Here is an 18,937-nt window from a genome sequence, read left to right as displayed (position 1 = left end):
AGGTCGTATCAGTTGTAGCTGCATCAGGTCAAATGTCGTTTCCCTTAAGCCGTGATAAATGTCAGTATTTATTCTGACTGATCATCCCAAAGGCTGACTTGACAAAATAAGAGCCTGAAAACCAGAGAAGAAGTCTGAAAGTGCTCAATAATCCAGGATAACTTCAAACTGATCAGCAGGTCAGGAAGTCAAAAGCCAACTACAGGATATGATAACATATCTAAAAGAGCTCAATTACATGAAATAATTAAATGTGTGTTTAATTCTGTTACAGCCTTTTACCTTTTGAAATATCATGTTATGTTTTCACCTTTGATTTTCTCTCTTTGCTTTGAAACTTGAAAGTTTCCCTCGGGAACAATGAAGCTTAAAGCTGACTGAAAGCCTGCAGGTTCAGACTAAATTTAGCCCCGACACAAAACAAACTTCAACCACGTACACACTCGCTGACTGATGTGTACGCGCGATGATGACATCCCGCTGACACGGCTCCGCCACCTCCCCCGCACAATGCAAATGAGCTTTCATCAGCGAGTGACAGGATAAAACAGGTGTGCTCAGACAGGGAGACACCAGCAGCTCTGTGCCAGCAGAGAGTTTACACAGGTGAACAGGAGGAGACGCATTCCAGCTCAGCAGCTTCAGCATGAACTCCAGCGCTATTCTGGTGAGTACGAGCCGTCACCTGGAGAACAGGTGTGCAGATGCTTTGTACGCTCTGGCTTCACCTCACAGTGACAGCCTGGAAACAGCTTTGGACTGCACAGCTCATTACTACACAAACCTGTGTGATGTGTGTGTACAGAGCAAAGCGTTTTCATCGAGCTTCTTTTGGAGGGACGTTGGAGACAGATCAGTCAAAGCCTCTGATCGGTGTCATTGTGTCAAAATGTGTGCTTGTCTTCCAGCTCTTCCTGGGACTGATGGGGACAGCGTTCAGCAGCCCGGTTTGTCCTCAAAACTGCAACCATGCTCAGCACTATCACAGGCAGTACTTCACTCATGTGTCCGACCTCCATAATTCTTCAGTCGCGCCCTGGAAACTACAGTGAGTTTACTTACTTAAAGCCAGGAAAGAACAAAAGTTTAGGCTTCATTGATCATACAAACACAGCTGTATATATACGACTGGTGCTTCAGGAGTGTAAGGATTAGGGCTGGGTATCGTCACTGATTTCTAGAATCGATTCAATTCCGATTCACAAGGCCCCGAATCGATTCGATCCACGATTCGATTTAATTCGATTCGATTTAAATCTGGGAAATTTTGACAGTCAGAAATATTATAATTCAGATCAGTACATTTACATATTTTTGTATCAATAAAAAGGAAGCTGACACTCGCAAGACTTTATCACAGGTGTGAGCATCACAGCAGAGGCCTTTGTGTCAAAGTAGCTGAAGATAAAACACAGAAAAACATGAAGGTGATTTTCCTGGCCTGGGATTTTATAAAAATATTCTGCAGTACATCAGAAATGAAAGAAAACCATTAATCAACATATGAACATCACCTCTGAAGTTACAGCGGTTTTATTACAGACACAGCGTTTTGCATTTTGAATAATATTAAAAAGTTTAAATTTGTTCAGTATTGAACAGCAGAAATGAGGTTTTCTTTTCGGAAGAATATAAAAGGGAAAAAACAGCGGCCGACAGCCTGTAAACAACAGTAGACTTGTGCGTAACAAGCAAGCGAATAATGAAGAAAGCGAAACTGTTCTTGAAGTACAGAGAGAGAGAGAGAGAGCTGTGCATCGCGGTGGAAGCAAAACAGTAAAAGTCTGAGTGAATTCATGACGATGTTTATGTGAAGCGTTTGGATCTTCTTTTGCTGCTGGTTCGGTCAATATTGTTTGGAGAGAGATCAAACTAACAGCTTTAGAATCGGCGCATAAAGGGCGTGAACACAAAGCGCGGACCCGCCGACAGATCAGAGTCAGCGAGCTGTCGGCTTTCAGCCCCGACTGTGAGAAAAGCGACATCTAACTGATTCTGATCCGCGGGATCCGCTTAAACCTGTGTGTTTAAGTCTTTGTGCAGAATCCGTGTTCCTTCTCATTTACTGTCTTAACTGTTTGGTGGTTCTTGAAATTTTGTAAGATTTCACCTGAGATTCTGGCATTTTGGGCAAAATAAATTTATATTAAAAAATCGATTCAGGATTTTAATGAATCGATTTTACGTTATCCAAGCCAGAATCGATTTTAATCGATGAATCGATTATAAGAACCCACCCCTAGTAAGGATGCACTTTCAGTGGGGGCCACTCTAAACTGCCCTCATGACTTCATGGTCTCAGTCGCTGGTTTCAGGTCTTACTGAATAAAACACAATGTTCATTTTGTAAATTATGATCTCATTACCGTCACAAATGAGCAGGAAGTCGTGGAGGATTACTGGGTAATGCCCTGTCAGTCCAATCTTGCTGCAGACTTTATGCCACCCAGCCATAAAAACTGGATTTCAACATTGATTTTAGCAGAGGAAAGGTTGGACACAGTGCTGGGACAAGCACATGTGTTAGAGCTAAAATTCACAGGCTTTTGAGTCCAGCGTGAGCAGATCTTAATGTCTGACACTGTCACACCTGAACACTTCCGTTTATCCGTGGACTTTGTTTTCCTGTGTTTCAGAAACAACTCTAAAGCAGGCCGAGAACCACAGACGATCAAGGAGGCCAAATGCATGCCTTGCAGTGTGGAGAACATGGTGGCCAGACCAATCTTCGTACAGATTCAGGTGTACGAGAGCATAGGCACGCATGGGTATTGCAGCTGTCCGTTCGATCTGGCGGTCGGATGCACCTGTGTCGCGAAGGAATGACGGCCGGACGCCAGGCTGTGCTGAATGTGCCGTAACAACCTGCTTTTAGTTGCTGGCTGTGCCTATATTGAATGTATTTATTTGTAACTAGGAAATACTGTTTATCAGGTTATATATGAGTCTGCATGTAAAATGCGACCAAGTCATCGTTTTTTAAACTTACCTATATGTCAATGCAGAGGTGGGACCAAGTCATTGTTTTGCAAGTCTCAAGTAAGTCTCAAGTCTTTATCCTCAAGTCTCAAGTCAAGTCTCAAGTAATGTCAGGCAAGTCAGAGTCGAGTCTCAAGTCACTGGTGTAAAAGTCCGAGTCAAGTCACAAGTCTGAAACTTTGAATTTCAAGTCCTTTCGAGTCTTTAAAAAAAACAAACGAAAAAATAATGTTGCAGTTATATGCTAAATGTAAATATTAGACCATTTAATTTTAAAATCTGTGTTTTTCTCAACACATGACAAAATAGTGAACTTAGAAAATATACACAAATTGTGAAATTGCACCTCTTTAAAATGCAGCTCAATTAAACCTAGCTCCAAGAATAATTTTCACCGACAGTTCTGAGATAAGCTGCATGTTATTCTTGGATGCGGTTGTAGGACCGGCTTTAAAATCGCATGACAAAAATATCATACATATTAAAAAAAACTGAATCACCAACGTAGCCTGGAAAACATTTGCTAGTTAGATGAAGTCAGCTATCTCATCGTAGCATATTTATATGCATATTTATAATCATACGGTTCTTGGAGTGAGTGCATACACTCATGAAGTTTAGTAACTTCCGGTCACTGCAACAAGCCCAGGTACAGTTTACCGACGGATGGGTGCAGGACCTTGAAATGCACCGTGTAGAAAGTAAAGACCATCGTACGTATCATAAGTTTACCAGTCTCACAAATCGTCGTCATAAATACACATTCGTTAACCGTTTATTAATAGGACCTTTGAGCTCAACGGTAATTAATTAGTAGTGGAAATAATTTCTGGTTCATCACAGAAATGTAGCAGTGACAACAATATTGTATGTTGTAATCGTACTGGACAATTAGTGATACAAAAAACCTGTTTTATCCTGTGAATAAAAGTATATGTTTTTGTCAATGTACCATAATAACAGAAGCGAAACGCAATATTGTGTCAGGACAATTCACTATTCATGCACAATAAACAAAGGAGCATAGCGCGACAATTTCTGTTCAGCGCCAGACTTGCTTGTAACCTATATCACCAATTATGTTATGAAAATGACGTATTAAGTACTAAAAGACACTGACCTTCGTGTAAATGCTTGGAGCAGACTAACCTGTGAGCTGGAGTGTTCTGGGACGTTATATTTGATCTTTGAATGGCTGCAATCCAGACCATCCGTCGCGTCTTTGTTACTTCGGAAACATGGCTCGAACAATTTCTCTTCAACGACGTAATCCGATAACAACCGATCTCTTTACCCGTCGGCTTCCCGTGGCTGTCATGCGACCGGCTATTGCAGTTAATAATACAACAGCTTCTTGCCATTTTTGTGTTTCTTTTTATCGCTGTGTGACTGATTTCAATTGAAAGCCTGCGTGCGCTAGTACCGCTTGCCACGAGTTCCCAGAATCCTTTGCGGTTCTACCCGTGAATGACGTCACATTTTCAATCTCTATATAATATGCATGTTAAATTTTATATTTGGGGTAAAATATCAAGTCTTTTCAAGTAAACCGGTTCAAGTCCAATTCAAGTCCCAAGTCATTGGTGTAAAAGTCCAAGTCAAGTCACAAGTCTTAGAACATTTTTTCAAGTCAAGTCTAAAGTCATAAAATTAATGACTCGAGTCTGACTCGAGTCCAAGTCATGTGACTCGAGTCCACACCTCTGTGTCAATGACATGTTTGTTTACATGAGATAAAACTTCATGAATTTTGTGGCAGTGTTGCTCGTTTCAAAGCAACCTGAATCCTTTTTTCTAGAAAAATTCAGTGTACTGATCTGTTCAATGTGCATCTGAATATCACATTTTATTCTTTACATGCATCATGTAATATGCAGTAACTTGATAATATCATAGTCATTTCAGAATATTTCTGGTCAGTACCAATGTGAAAATGTTTGTTTTGTATTATCAAAATGCTGGATTTTTATGTACCTCACTGAGCTTCAGTAAAACTATTAAAGCCTCGTATTCATCAAAGGATTTGTAGTGCACTAAATGTGTTTTACTTGCTGATGCCTGGTTTTACATATAAGCACAGTGCTAATAGACAGATAAAGCAATGAAAGTGTATATATAGCGTTATATAATAATATTGCCAATATGAAATGCCCAGATTTGAACAAGATCAACGGGACTTCGGGTGGGTTTTTTAAAACATCGATTTTCTGATTCAAATTGATTTTAGTTTGAATAACGTGATATCAATTCATTAAATCCTGAATTGATTTTGATATAAAATATATTTTGCTCACAAAAGTATTTCAACAATTGCCAAACAGCTAAAACAGCAACAATTCTCCAAAAAGATGTAAACACAAAGTGCGGATCATTCACCTGGCAGCATGTACACGGACATCTCACGGATTCTGAAGCTGCAGGTTTCGTCCTTCTCAGACCACAATTCACTGAACCAGCAGCCAAACACGGTATAATATTAGTATATAGGTTTTTAAAAAGTTGTATTTCACAGGAGAGAACCTGTGCTCACAGAAAACTACTCAAATTCTCTTTGAATTTAAGCATTTAACATTCTTTGTGTTTATTCTCCATTTACTTCATTATATTGCATAACTGTCTGTTACAAGCTTAAATATAACGTTGAAAAAAAAATTGCAACCAAGTTACTGATCAAGTAATTGATTAATCATGATTAATTGCAGAAAATTGTGATATTAATTATTTACTTTTCTTATTGACAGCACTGATATATACATAAACAAAAATCCACTGTTGAACGTAGCCAGTCTTGTCAATGATCTCACTGAGGGGGTTCAGGCCTATGCAGAACAGCAGTGGGGACAGAGCATCTCCTTGGTAGATCCCGCACTTGATGGTGACTTGTGCTATGGGCTTGGAGTTGGCCTGTAGTGTTGTACGCCACATCCCCATTGAGTTCCTGATGAAGGCTCTTAGGGTCCCATTGATCTTGTACAATTCTAGGCATTCCAGTATCCAGCTGTGGGGCATTGAGTCATAGGCCTTCTTGTAATCAATCCAGGCAGTGCACAGGTTGGTCAGTCTGGTCTTGCAGTCTCGGCTGACTGTTCTGTCTACCAGTAGCTGGTGTTTTGCGCCTCTGGTATTCTTGCCCATCCTTTTCTGTGGCCCGCTCATGTAGTGACCCATGTGTCTGTTCATCTTAGCCGATAAGAGCCGATAAGGTAAGATAAGAGCCGATAAGATAAGATAAGAGCCGATAAGAGCCGATAAGATAAGATAAGATAAGATAAGAGCCGATAAGAGCCGATAAGATAAGATAAGAGCCGATAAGATAAGAGCCGATAAGATAAGAGCCGATAAGAGCCGATAAGATAAGAGCCGATAAGAGCCGATAAGATAAGATAAGATAAGATAAGAGCCGATAAGAGCCGATAAGAGCCGATAAGATAAGATAAGATAAGATAAGAGCCGATAAGAGCCGATAAGATCCGATAAGATAAGATAAGATAAGATAAGAGCCGATAAGAGCCGATAAGATCCGATAAGATAAGATAAGATAAGATAAGAGCCGATAAGAGCCGATAAGAGCCGATAAGATAAGATAAGAGCCGATAAGATAAGATAAGATAAGATAAGATAAGAGCCGATAAGATAAGATAAGATAAGAGCCGATAAGATAAGATAAGATAAGATAAGATAAGATAAGATAAGATAAGATAAGATAAGATAGAACTTTATTAATCCCTCGGGTGGGTTCCTCTGGGAAATTCGATTTCCAAAAAGCACAGCACCGACAGAAGTTACAGTTACACAATGTTATATATATATATATACACACACACACACACACACACACACACACACACACACACACACACACACATATATAAATACAGAGACAAATATAAATAAAATATACGAAGGGGATAAATAGAATAAATAGGAATAAAAATAAAAATACAAGTGAATTGCACATTTCAAGTATTGAGTCTATTGCACTGTTGACTATTTACAAAAGTATTGCACAAAAGGTATTGTACAGTGAGGTGAAGAGGCACTACAGCTTAGTTGTTCCCCCCTCCTTTGTCCTCCTGTTTCCCCTCCCTCTCCCCTCCAGAGAGGAGTTAAACAGTCTGATGGCGTGTGGGACAAAGGAGTTTTTAAGTCTGTTAGTTCTTGTCTTTGGGAGAAGCAACCTGTCACTGAACAGACTCTTCTGGTTGTTTATGGCCGTGTGCAGAGGATGCCCAGCATTGTTCATAATGTCCATCAGTTTCTTTAATGTCCTTTTCTCTGCCACTGTCACCAGAGTGTCCAGCTTCATGCCGACCACAGAGCTAGCCCTCCTGATCAGTTTCTCCAGCCTGGATGAGTCCTTCTTTGGTGTGCTGCTCCCCCAGCACACCACAGCATAGAAAAGTACTCCAGCAACCACTGACTGGTAAAACATCCTCAGGAGCTTCCTGCAGATGTTAAAAGACCTCAGCCTCCTGAGGAAGTACAGTCGGCTTTGGGCTTTTTTATACAGGTGCTCTGTGTTGCATGACCAGTCCAGTTTATTGTCCACCCACAGCCCGAGGTACTTGTACTTGTTGACCACCTCCACCTCCTCCCCCTCTATCTGAACCGGCAGTGGACCTTCTCTGGACCTCCCGAAGTCCACAACCAGTTCCTTAGTCTTTGAGGTGTTGAGTTGCAGGTGGTTTGTGTGACTCCATGCGACAAAGTTCCTCACCAGACTTCTGTACTCCTCTTCCTGATCATCCCAGATACACCCCATGATGGCTGTGTCATCTGCAAACTTCTGAATGTGGCATAATTCAGAGTTGTAGCAGAAGTCAGAGGTGTACAGGGTGAAGAGAAGAGGGGACAGCACAGTTCCCTGTGGTGCTCCTGTGCTGCTGACCACAGTGTCAGACGTGATGTCCTTCAGCCTGACGTACTGTGGTCTGTCGGTGAGGTAGTCGGAGATCCAAGCCACCAGGCAGGGGTCCACCTCCATCCTGTTCAGTTTTTCCTGAAGCATACAGGGCCGGATGGTATTAAAGGCACTGGAAAAGTCAAGAAACAGGATCCTGACCGTGCCTTTTCCCCCATCCAGGTGTGAGTGGGCTCTGTGTAGGAGGTACAGGATGGCATCCTCCACTCCGACACCCGCCTTGTATGCAAACTGTAGTGGGTCCTGGGCATGTTGTACCTGTGGTCGGAGGAGGTTGAGGAAGAGCCGCTCTAGAGTCTTCATAAGATGTGACGTCAGTGCCACCGGTCGGAAGTCATTCAGCTCATTGGGCCGGTTCTTTTTGGGGACCGGGACGATGCAGGATGTCTTCCATAGGGCGGGCACTCTCCCCAGTCGCAGACTGAGGTTGAAGACTCGTTGTAGCGGCTCCCCAAGTTCAGCAGCACACGCCTTTAGCATCCTAGGACACACCTTGTCTGGGCCTGCTGCCTTTCTGGGGCGAAGCTTCCTCAGTTGTCTCCTGACCTGATCCACTGTGACACTGGGAGATGTTTGGGAGGAGGGGAGGGGGGGAGATGTCTTGCTGCTGAGAGAGGGATTGGAGGAGGGGGGTGTCATGGTGTCAGGAAGGGGGGGAAGCGAGGGAGGGAGGTAGGAGAGTGGGGAGAGGACTCCGTAGTAAAGGTGAGGGTGGGGGGGTTGTGGGCTGGTCAAACCTGTTGAAGAAGTTGTTGAGTTCGTTTGCCTTCTCCACAGTCCCCCCCACTGTGCTTTTCTTGGTGTTGTGGCCTGTGATGGTTTTCACACCATTCCAGACCTCCCTCATATTGTTCCTCTCCAACTTCTGCTCCACCTTCCTCCTGTAGGTGTCCTTTGCTTCCCTCAGGCAGCGTTTCACCTCCCGCTGTGCTGCTTTCATCTCCTCCTTCACTTTGCTCCTGAAAGCCTTCTTCTTCATGTTGAGGACAGCTTTGACTTCCTGTGTTACCCACGGTTTGTTTTTAGGATAACACCGTACCGTCTTAGCAGGGGCGACATGTGTCGCATGCCGGTCTGTCCCTTTGTTCTTAGTGCCAGCAGCTCCGCTCTCGAATAGATGAAGGAACTGGTTCCAGAAGTTTTAAAAAGTGCATTATCCATCTTGTATCGCTATATCTAAGAGGTATAAGTAGAGGAAGGTGAAATAAAGTTTGAAAAGCCTAGTCTAAAAAAGTTAAAGTTAAGAAAAAGGTGCGGTGTTGCAGAGCTACTTGGAAAGGCTGCCGTCACTCCAGCGCCATCTTGAATCATGATGCCTGACAGGAGCTTCCATGTAGTACTGAGGCAGGTTATTGGTCGGTAGTTGGAGGGGACCGGTCCCTTCTTGGGGTCCTTGGGGATCAGGACCGTCCGGCCTTCGGTTAGCCATTCCGGGTGTCTCTCGTTAACTAGCAGCTGGTTCATTTGTGCTGCCAGACGCTCGTGGAGTGCAGTCAGCTTCTTCAGCCAGTAGGCGTGAACCATGTCGGGCCCTGGTGCTGTCCAACTCTTCATACTGGAGACCCTTTCTTGGATATCTGCCACTGTGATGGTTACTGGACCCTGTTCAGGGAGGTCGCTGTGGTCTGCCCTCAGATCCTCTAGCCACTGAGCATTGCCGTTATGGGTTGCATCCTTCTCCCATATGCTCTTCCAGTATTGCTCCGTCTCCAGCCTTGGTGGTGTTGTTCTCTTATTGTTCCCTTGCCACTGAGAGTACACCTTTGCTGGTTCTGTGGAGAACAGCTGGTTTATTCTCCTGCCTTCTATCTCTCTGGTGTACCTCCTCAAGCAGCTGGCCAAGGCTGTGAGTCTTTGCTCGGCAGTTTCCAAGGCCTCATTCTGGACAGCTTGCTGTATTTCTTAAGCACCTTCTTCATTACACCTTTCTGCAGCTCCATGGTGGCATCCATGATGTTCATGATGTCATACAGGAGGATTTCATGATTTACAAACACCTGACTTCAATAGATGGGGTGAGAAGTTTGTAAACAGAAAAATGAGGAGGCTGAACTGTACAGATATGGAGATATGACTGAAATGTCAAAACACATTTGCAGTTCAGTGGAATAACCACACTCATACTGAAAGAAAACAGTATCAGTAAGGCATTACAGGGATATGTGGGTGGACAGAAACCAGCTCAAACTGTGATGCAATGCGCCCTCTGCATAGCATCACGCTGTTGGTTTATGCTCCAAGAAGAACCGTGAGGTCCAGGTCAGAACTAAGCTTAACTACTCCTGGACTGAAGTGTGGTGGTGACAGAGGCTTCTCTGTGGCAGGAACCAGACTCTGCAACAGTCTTCCTCTTAATATTAGACCTGCACAAACACTAACACTTTAAATCATCACTAAAGACACATTTTATGGTCTGGCTTTTCACACACGTTGAACATTTTGGTTTTAACAGCCTTATTTGTTGTTGTTTTAGTTGCTTTTATTGATTTATTTTATTGATTCATTTGTTTTTCTATGTTTTACTGCATCATTGTTCTGCATTTTATTTATTTTAGTGGCATTTTACAATGTTAAGCACTTTGTGCAGCATGGACTGTTGGTATTGTGCTATATAAATGAACTTGACCTTGACTTGTCGCCCAGTGTTTGCTCATAGGGGCTTGTTTCATTGTTGGGGTTTTCTGTGTATTACTGTAAGGCCTCCACCTGACATCAGAAAGCAGCCCATATCAGATCTACTGCAACAATCCAGCCTGTCTCGGCCTGTTTAAGAGCAAGTGACGCAGTCACCAGAGTTTCCGTGTCATGGAAAAATAAATATTTCTATGAGAGCATTCTTTCAAAGTAAAAGCATTCACATTCTTTCACCAGCTGAAGTTGAGCTGAAGACCAACAGCAATTCTTAGTTTCAATTACGTTCAGCTCAACCTCACTGCTGCCTTTGACACTGTGGATTCAAAGGCTTTGTAACTCTGCACAGATCAACATGCAGTCAGCAATTCTCAGCGGTCGGTCTTTATCATTACTCTTTAAACTTCACATGCTCCGGCTTAGTACTGTCATAAGGACTCACAATGTTTCCTATGCAGATGACACACAGTGGTACTTCTGATTCTACTCTGATGACCTCTGTGCCCTAGAGATGTGCAGATCGATCCTGAAATATCGATTCCTCCGATATCAGTCATTTATGTTCTAGAATCGATTCTCACATTAAAATATCGATATTTTAGTAATTTAGGGTAAATTTGTAGTTTATCATTAACACAGTGGAAAGAAACTATAACATTCGGATCGTCTACACTGGAAGGAACTACTTCCTCTTCCGCCTTTCATAGTCATGTGCGAAATACGGCTGCATAACTGTGTGGCAGCCCCTGGCGTGCGCACTCACAACAATGGCTGAGCGTAAATGGAGTCATGTGTGGACGTGTTTTACCTCCACAAACAGCCAAGACGCAGTTTGCGATGTGGCAAGACAGTGAGGTTTCGTGGCAGCTCCACTGACCTCATCAAACACCTCAGAATAAATCATATCACAGAATATGACGAGCTTATGTTGAGGCGAACTGAAGAGGAGGAGAGGGACAGGTGCTGCTAGGGCGAGACAGACGTCTGTGGCAGAGTCCTTTAGTGCTGAACATGCTCAAATGGCGCACAACTTCCGTTTTTATAATTTGAGATACAATAAAAGATACAGTAAAAAAAGGTTTTGTACAAAGTATCGGTATCAGATCAGTATCGTCGATACCACCCTGAATTTTACTTGGTATTGGATCGGAAAGGAAATCAGTGGTATCGCACATCACTAGTGCAGGTCTGACCTCGTACAAGGGCTCCCTGCTCGCATTTCCTCCTGACCGATAGGTGTCGCCACTCAGAAAAGCTGAGCAACAACTAACGCGTGGCGCGTGAACGAGGCTGAAACGGTCCGTTAGAGTTTAATGTGAATATAATCCCAGAATGCATCGGGCAGCTCTACGGGCGACAGGAAATGTTTTAGAAATGAAAAATTAAAAAAAATAAATAGTTTTCATAAAAATCAGACACGCAGACGCGATTTACGTGTTTCCGGTGACGAAGCTCCTCCCTTTCCTTTTCGCCACTTAACTTGCACGGTACGTGTGTCTCGCGCTCTCCGAGTAAAAATGTCTGAAAATGTGTTTTATCGTCGGCTGGCTGTGATTTCTGAGCCGAGCTCGTGCTGTGGGTGTGTGTGTGTGTATAGCGTGTGGGGGGCTCCCGGGCTCCACGTGTGCTGATGTTAGCGTTTGTGTCCCGCAAAGAGCCGCACGAGGCCGCAGTGTGGGCTCGGGTGTTAGCCTGTTAGCATCGCGGCGGCGCTGTGTGTCTGTGTTAGCCTGTTAGCATCGCGAGGGCGCTGTGTGTGTTTTCAAAAGTGTGACGTGTTTGCAGGTGACACCCGAACGAGCTCCAACATGCAGAACGACGCCGGTGAATTTGTGGACCTGTACGTCCCGCGGAAATGGTGAGAGCAGCGAGGAAGAAAGTTAGAGAGACAGGTGATGGCGAGCTGACGTTTAATGAAGTATGTGTGTGTGTTTGCAGCTCTGCCAGCAACAGGATCATCGGAGCCAAAGACCATGCTTCCATCCAGATCAACATCGCTGAGGTGAGAGCTGGTCAGAGGGCCTCAGGCGGTGTGTAGGCGGGTCCAGTGATGATGACGTTTGGGAACAGAGCGTGCCCTGTGTGGTTTGGGGTCGTCTTTCCGTGGCAGGCAGCAGGTTGATCCTGAGATAAGGGGAAACCCCGGGTTTGTGTTCCTCAAAGACAGATGGAGTAGAATAGCCTTTGTCATTGTACACGTACAACAAACTGTAGATGCTCCACACCAACTGTGTCGGAAGGGCGCTTCAACCAGGCTTCGGTCAGCTGCCTCCTGTGTGCCGCCTGGCAGCGTGCCGTGCCATGCCATGGCGCCTTTGATGCCGTGTGTGCTGCCTGTGGGAAACATGGGTAGAAAGAGCCATGTTTTTATGATTCTGTTACCCGGCTGTTTTCTGTTGCCATGGTGACTCCCGGAGCTGCATTTATGATTTTCTGAAACTCGAGCCTGGTCTGAGCTCATCTCAGACTTTAGTCCGGTACCTGACCTGTAGCAGGGAAACGCTCAGCGTAACGTTAACGTTGCTCTGTTTGTGTTTCTGCTGGCACATTCATCCAATCAAATCTCTGCTCTTGTGGTCTGACCAGCTGAGAGGGCTGGTAGTCCAGTGAGCAGCTCATCACAGGGCTGTGATCCTTAAACATAGTAGCTGGTGTTTGGACCCAGTGGTCCTTGTGAGTGCTCCTCTGTAGATTTGGGACCCCTGGAAGTAGGGCTGCACGATTTTGCATAAAATGAGAATCACGATTTTTTTGGCTTAGAATTGAGATGGCCTGCCTGCATTTGTATAGCGCTTTTCTAGTCCCTAAGGACCCCAAAGCGCTTCACACTACATTCAGTCATCCACCCATTCACACACACATTCACACACTGGTGATGGAGCTACATTGTAGCCACAGCTGCCCTGGGGCGCACTGACAGAGGCGAGGCTGCCGGACACTGGCACCACCGGGCCCTCTGACCACCACCAGTAGATCACGATTCTCTTTTCCAGTATAAATATTTATTGCACTTATTAACTGCACATCAACTTCGTAACAGTTGAGACTGAACATAAAAACAATAAATAAACATAAAACAACAAATGTCTCACGTTTTGTTGTTGTACTGCTTGAAATTCCGTCTCCACCGTTGCTCGACGCTGCGTGTACAGAGCAGGTGGTGCAACAATAGAAAAATAGTTGTGGGACGGCACTGTGCAGCGTTTGTCTAGGGTGTTGATCGTTTTCCTAAATCTCTCGTTTTGCACAGTGTTGATGGAGCCATATCTGTGGTCAGGTGATAAGTGATAGCCTCCGTAATGTCTTTGTGCCTGCGGGAGGTCGACGGGTATAGGGAAGCGCTGTGTAAGGTTCCCGTTATTTTTTTTGTTATTCTCTTTTTATTAAACAACCTATATAAACACAAATAATCCAAAATAAACATATAATCAAGAACAGACGTAAATAATAAAAATAAATAAATAAATAAAAATAAGAAAAACAGACGGGTGTACCCTCTAGTGTGTATGTACTCGCACACACATATTCACTCACACACCCATATTCTTAAGCATACATACACATACCTACTTACATATGTGTTCACTTGTAGTCTCATACATACTAACATATACATATAAACACATAACGATTCAGAAATGTGGCATATATAGTTACAGAGATTCAAACAAGATCGGGTCTCCTTAACCGGATGTAGTGTTTCCATTTACCCCAAATTTCACTAAATATATCAAACTGGAGTCTTTTAATGAAGGTAATTCTTTCCATTTTAAACATCCCATGTACAGTCTCATGCCAATCACCCAGTGATGGAATTTTCACACTAAGCCATTTCTTGGTAATAATTTTACGGGCAGCCAAACTCAGGATACCATACAACTGCTTAGACATTTTATCTACATTTACTGAGTATAAATATCCAAACAAAAGTTCGTCCCAATTAAAGGGAAGCTGCATACCAAAAATAATCTGCAACTCAGAGTGGATCAATACCCAAAAAATGTTGATCCTTGGGCAAGACCAGAACAGATGAAAATGTTTTACTCCTTGGGCCCCACAATTTCTCCAGCAATTAGAGTGATTAAAATAATGTTTACTTTGTGCAGGGGTAATAAAAAACCTACAGATACTCTTCCAACCGTAACATCTCCATGTATTAGAACTAGAAATTCTCCACTGAAAAGCGCACTGCTCATACCAAATGTTATCTGATATTGCTATATTTGTTTCATTTTCCCATTTTTTTTTGATGTAGGTAGTATTCCACTTAACCTCTTGTATACCCTTGTACAATCTTGAAATCACCTTAAGGCCTGTGTCAGCCTGATAAGCCTTGACAAATATACTCAGAACAGGTAAAGAAAAAAGATCTGTTCTCTTAGGTATAAAATTATATAGATGATGCCTAATTTGTAAGAACCTAAAAAGTAAGGTTCCCGTTATTGATGTTTGGGTGGTTGACCGGGACGGATTTTCTCCTGTCACTTTCTCGTCATCCCTGACGTGCTCTCCGTTGTTTTTTCCCTGCTAATTTTAGCATCACACGGCACAGCTTCTGTATCACGTGGTATAAGGCTCCGTCCTTGTCATTTGTTGAGCAGGAAGAGTGAGCGCTTGTTTTCATGCAGATTACGTCCCGGATCAAAATGCGCTACAATCGTCGTCTTTTTTTGTTTTGTTTTGTTTTAAATCGTTGTCATTTGGAAATGAGATCGCACATAAGTATGAATCGAGATCGCGATTTTCTAACAATTAATCGTGCAGCCCTACCTGGAAGTTTATTTTAAACCTGTTATTACTGACTTGGTTTTAATTTGGACAGTGATTATAAGTTGGACAACCAAATCAGAGAAGTGGTGAAGTCCAGTTTTTATAATGTAAGGCGAGAGTGAAATCTTTTCTTTTTAGGCAGCACTTGTAATCATGCTTTTAGTGCTGCCCAGTGATCCATGCCTTTATTTCATCCTGTCTGCAGAGTGTAACTCAGTCAGTTGCTGCCGTCACGTCTGCAGCTGGCTCAAAAAGCCGCTGCACGACTGACAACAGGTAAAAAAGAGCATAATCCCGGTGCATGCCTCACTGCGCTGGCTGCCCGTGTCTTTTAGAGTTCATTTTAAAATTCTTATGTTTGTGTTTAAATACTTTCAGTCTTGCCCCGCTTTACCTCTCTGAGCGTCTTCATCTCCACACACCCTGTCGGTCTCTTAGGTCAGCTGACCGGCTGCTCCTGGAGATCCAGAAGGAAGCTCAGAGGGGGCGGGGCCTTTTCTATAGCTCCTGAATTATGGACTAACCTGCCCTTGCACATTAGAGAGGCCGCTTCACTGTCCACTTTTAAAACGCATCTTAAAACCATTTTTATTCTTTGGCTTTTGACCTCAGTGAGACTTAGTTTCTCTTGTGATTAAATTAGTTATTAGCTAACTAATTAATTATTTTACATTTTTCTTTTATTTGGCTTTTATCTATAGCTTATGTAATTTTATTATTTCGTTCCAATGTACAGTACTTTCTGTCAGCTGTGGCTGTTTTCAACTGCTTTCAAAATAAAGATTTTAGCATGATGGCGGCATCAGGAAATGCAGGTGTGCACCGTTACCTCAAAGGGTCCAGATGCGCCGCTCAGCTGGACGTGTTCCTGAGGTAGCATTTTTAAAATGAATGACATATAGCAACATACAGGTGTGTCACCTGATCAGCAGACACCTGTCCGTTCACGACTTGGTGTGTGTGAGCTGGGACTCTTCATGTTGGAAGTGCTGCAGGCAGCGAGAGGACGGCGCTCCATGATTCACGAGTATGTAAATAATGCGGCTCATTATCGTTGGATCTGCATGCCGTGCACACACATTTGCAAGATGTGTGAACCGCAGAGGCACCAGAGGGAAGCTGGAAACTGATGTTCGCTCACACAGAAGTCGTTCCAGTTCCACGCTCCGGTGGGACGTTCCTGTTCCAGAGGGACGTTGTTCCAGTTCCACGCTCCGGTGGGACGTTCCTGTTCCAGAGGGACGTTGTTCCAGTTCCACGCTCCGGTGGGACGTTCCAGTTTGGAGTTGTGTGGAACTGAAACGCTGATGTGATGCTCGGGCCGCTCGTGGTTAAAGTGACGGGTGTCTGAATGTTTCTTTTGTCTTGTTTCAGGTTGATAAGGTGACCGGACGCTTCAACGGTCAGTCCAAGACCTACGCCATCTGCGGCCCCATCCGCAGGATGGTAAGTGTGAGCAGAACATTAAACACGCCCTCAGTGTTCTAGGTGGAACCACTGAGAGCAGCCACAACAAACCCAGACATCTCAGATTCAGGGCTGAGACTCTGGGATTTTTTTTCTATAAATCTGAACAGACTGTTTGTGTGTTTCAGGGCGAGTCTGACGACTCCATCCTGAGGCTGGCGAAGAACGACGGCGTCGTGGTGAAGTAAGCAGCTCTCACGTTTGATCGTAAACTGTTAAAGTGAGGCTGGGGTGCAGTGGCGTCACAGCACGGCTTCGTTCAGCCAGCCGTACGTCATCGGCGACCTCGATCACGAACCACGCGACGGCCGCGTCACTGTTACAGAACTGTATTTACGCACAATGATTTTCAGACACGGCGAGCTGATGGAGACAAACAGGATGCAGTGCTAACCAAAGATCACCAAAGAAAATAAATGAAATATCTGAGCGCTGAGTCGTGCGAGTAAAACAACAACGCTGGAAATGTTCTTTAAAAAGACGGAGCAGTAACACGTCAGCATTTATCAGGTTCAAACTCTCAGAGGAAATAAAGTGACAGTAAAGGGTCATGACATCAGCACAGCATCGTAGCGTTTATAGCTCAGTGTCAGCTGGTGCAGGAGGACCGCCTCCTGTGATCGCAGTAATCTGAGCTCCAGCACCAACAGCTCGTTAAAACGCCGGTAACACCCACCGGTCACATGAGAGGTTACAAACATCTAGAGGCGCCCGACACCAAAGCAGCGGCTCGTCTCGGCCGATGTGACGTCGCTTTTGTAGGAGCACGATGGCCTGGTGGCACTGAGGCTTAATCCACATTAAACCGCTTTCATTTCCCTGCATCATTAACCCTGAAAACACTGCGAGCGTTTGTGCGGACAGTCAGTAAACTTCAACTTCCTGTTTAAACATCAGGATTTAGAGCGCCACTGCCAAACATGTGGCGTCATCAGTTTTATTAATGTGAGACACTTTATTGTGAAAGTGTTTAAAAGAAGACAGGAAGTCTAAAGTGTGCGTCTAACAGCTGTTTCCTGTTTTTCTTTTGCAGGAACTTCTGAGTGTGTGCAGCTGGAGACAGTTTGGAAAATAAAATGAGAAAATAAAATCGTCTGCTGTCGTTTCTTCACGTTTGATGGGTCGCATACGGGTCTGAGCATGCTCAGTGCGTTGGCTGAAAATAGGGCTTCAGTTATTGTACCTGCATAAAAACCAGAGGCTGGTGCTGGTCAGCTAAACACAAACCGCTGAAGGAAGTCAGCTGTGGGTTTGGGGGGGGTCAAAGGTTACTACAAACTGTTTCTGTGGGGAGGAAAGGTGAAAGGTCAGCGAGCTCCAGTGGGTCTAACTGATGCGCCACGTTCTCAGGCATCAGCGAACGCCTCCAGAGGGCAGGGCCGCAAAGATTTAACCAAGATTGTCTCTTTCTCTGCCGAGCAGGCGCTTTCTTAAATCTCAGCATCATATTTGTCTGCAGCGATGGATCTGTATGTGTGTGTTTACCTTTAAAACTTCACTGATGTGTGTGCGCAGCTGGAGTTTGTAGTAATCGTGACGGTCTGAGTGAGAGCAGGTATAATTTCCTCTCAGACTCATTGTTCAGGTAAATCCGAGCTTTGAGATTGTGCTAAGTGTGTTTGTCGTAGCAGCAGTTTACTGTGGCTCTAATGAGATTTCACAAATGATCAATGAAGCTGATAAATGATGTCATATTTTATCCCCTGAGAGGAAACCCAGAGGTTCGAGTCTGGTTCCTGTGATCAGTTGTCAGAGTTCGATGTCAAAACTTCACAAAGTGCATTCTGGGTAAACTCTCATGTTTGATAGGTGTCTGCTCAGGACAGGTGGGAGCAGATGAAAGGTCTCCTTTAACCTCCTAAGAACCGAACTCTTCCACGGCAGCATTTTTAATTTCTCTTTGATATTTGGGCTGATTGGGGCCCGATGAATGTAAAAACAAAGAATTACCAGATTTTTTTTTTAACCTTATTTTTGTTTTTCAGAAAAATAAGAGCCATAAATGAGGATATTCATTTAAAATTTTGATAGAACAGTAGCAGTATAATGTCCTCGTAAGTGGATAACAGGCCCACGTAGAGCAAAATTGAGTATTCTGGTCTAAATAACCTAAAATGTGATGTCCACATATGTGGACGGCAGGTCCTAGGAGGTTAAATGTACAGTTAA

The 18,937-nt window shown here is 43.9% G+C and overlaps 1 protein-coding gene across 2 annotated transcripts; it reads left to right on the top strand.

Moving 5' to 3' along the window:
• Positions 1-11,893: 11,893 nt before the first annotated feature.
• On the top strand, positions 11,894-17,858 carry rps21 (ribosomal protein S21). Of its 2 annotated transcripts, XM_085259708.1 has the most exons (6): positions 11,897-12,018; positions 12,317-12,389; positions 12,470-12,533; positions 16,676-16,747; positions 16,897-16,952; positions 17,802-17,858. In XM_085259708.1, exons 2-6 carry the CDS (start codon positions 12,340-12,342, stop codon positions 17,809-17,811), a joined length of 252 nt encoding a protein of 83 aa, XP_085115834.1. In that variant the 5' UTR covers positions 11,897-12,018; positions 12,317-12,339; the 3' UTR covers positions 17,812-17,858. The 2 variants fall into 2 exon arrangements, with proteins under 2 accessions (XP_085115835.1, XP_085115834.1); XM_085259709.1 differs by lacking the exon at positions 17,802-17,858 and having other exon boundaries at positions 11,894-12,018; positions 16,897-16,956.
• Positions 17,859-18,937: the final 1,079 nt, after the last annotated feature.

Source organism: Mchenga conophoros, linkage group LG20 (genome assembly GCF_057382185.1).
Source record: "Mchenga conophoros isolate Kocher_MC1m ecotype Shallow Benthic linkage group LG20, M_conophoros_male_GT1.1, whole genome shotgun sequence".
In the NCBI taxonomy this organism is placed as follows: Eukaryota; Metazoa; Chordata; class Actinopteri; order Cichliformes; family Cichlidae; genus Mchenga; species Mchenga conophoros.
Note: the sequence above shows the minus strand (reverse complement) of the source record. Positions and strands in the feature narration are given on the sequence as shown.

Coding starts and splice junctions, on each gene's coding strand:
- rps21 (XM_085259708.1), top strand. CDS start 12,340: ATGCAGAACGACGCCGGTGAATTTGTGGACCTGTACGTCCCGCGGAAA. Junction 12,390..12,469: donor CTGTACGTCCCGCGGAAATG/GTGAGAGCAGCG, acceptor GTGTGTTTGCAG/CTCTGCCAGCAACAGGATCA. Junction 12,534..16,675: donor TCCAGATCAACATCGCTGAG/GTGAGAGCTGGT, acceptor GTCTTGTTTCAG/GTTGATAAGGTGACCGGACG.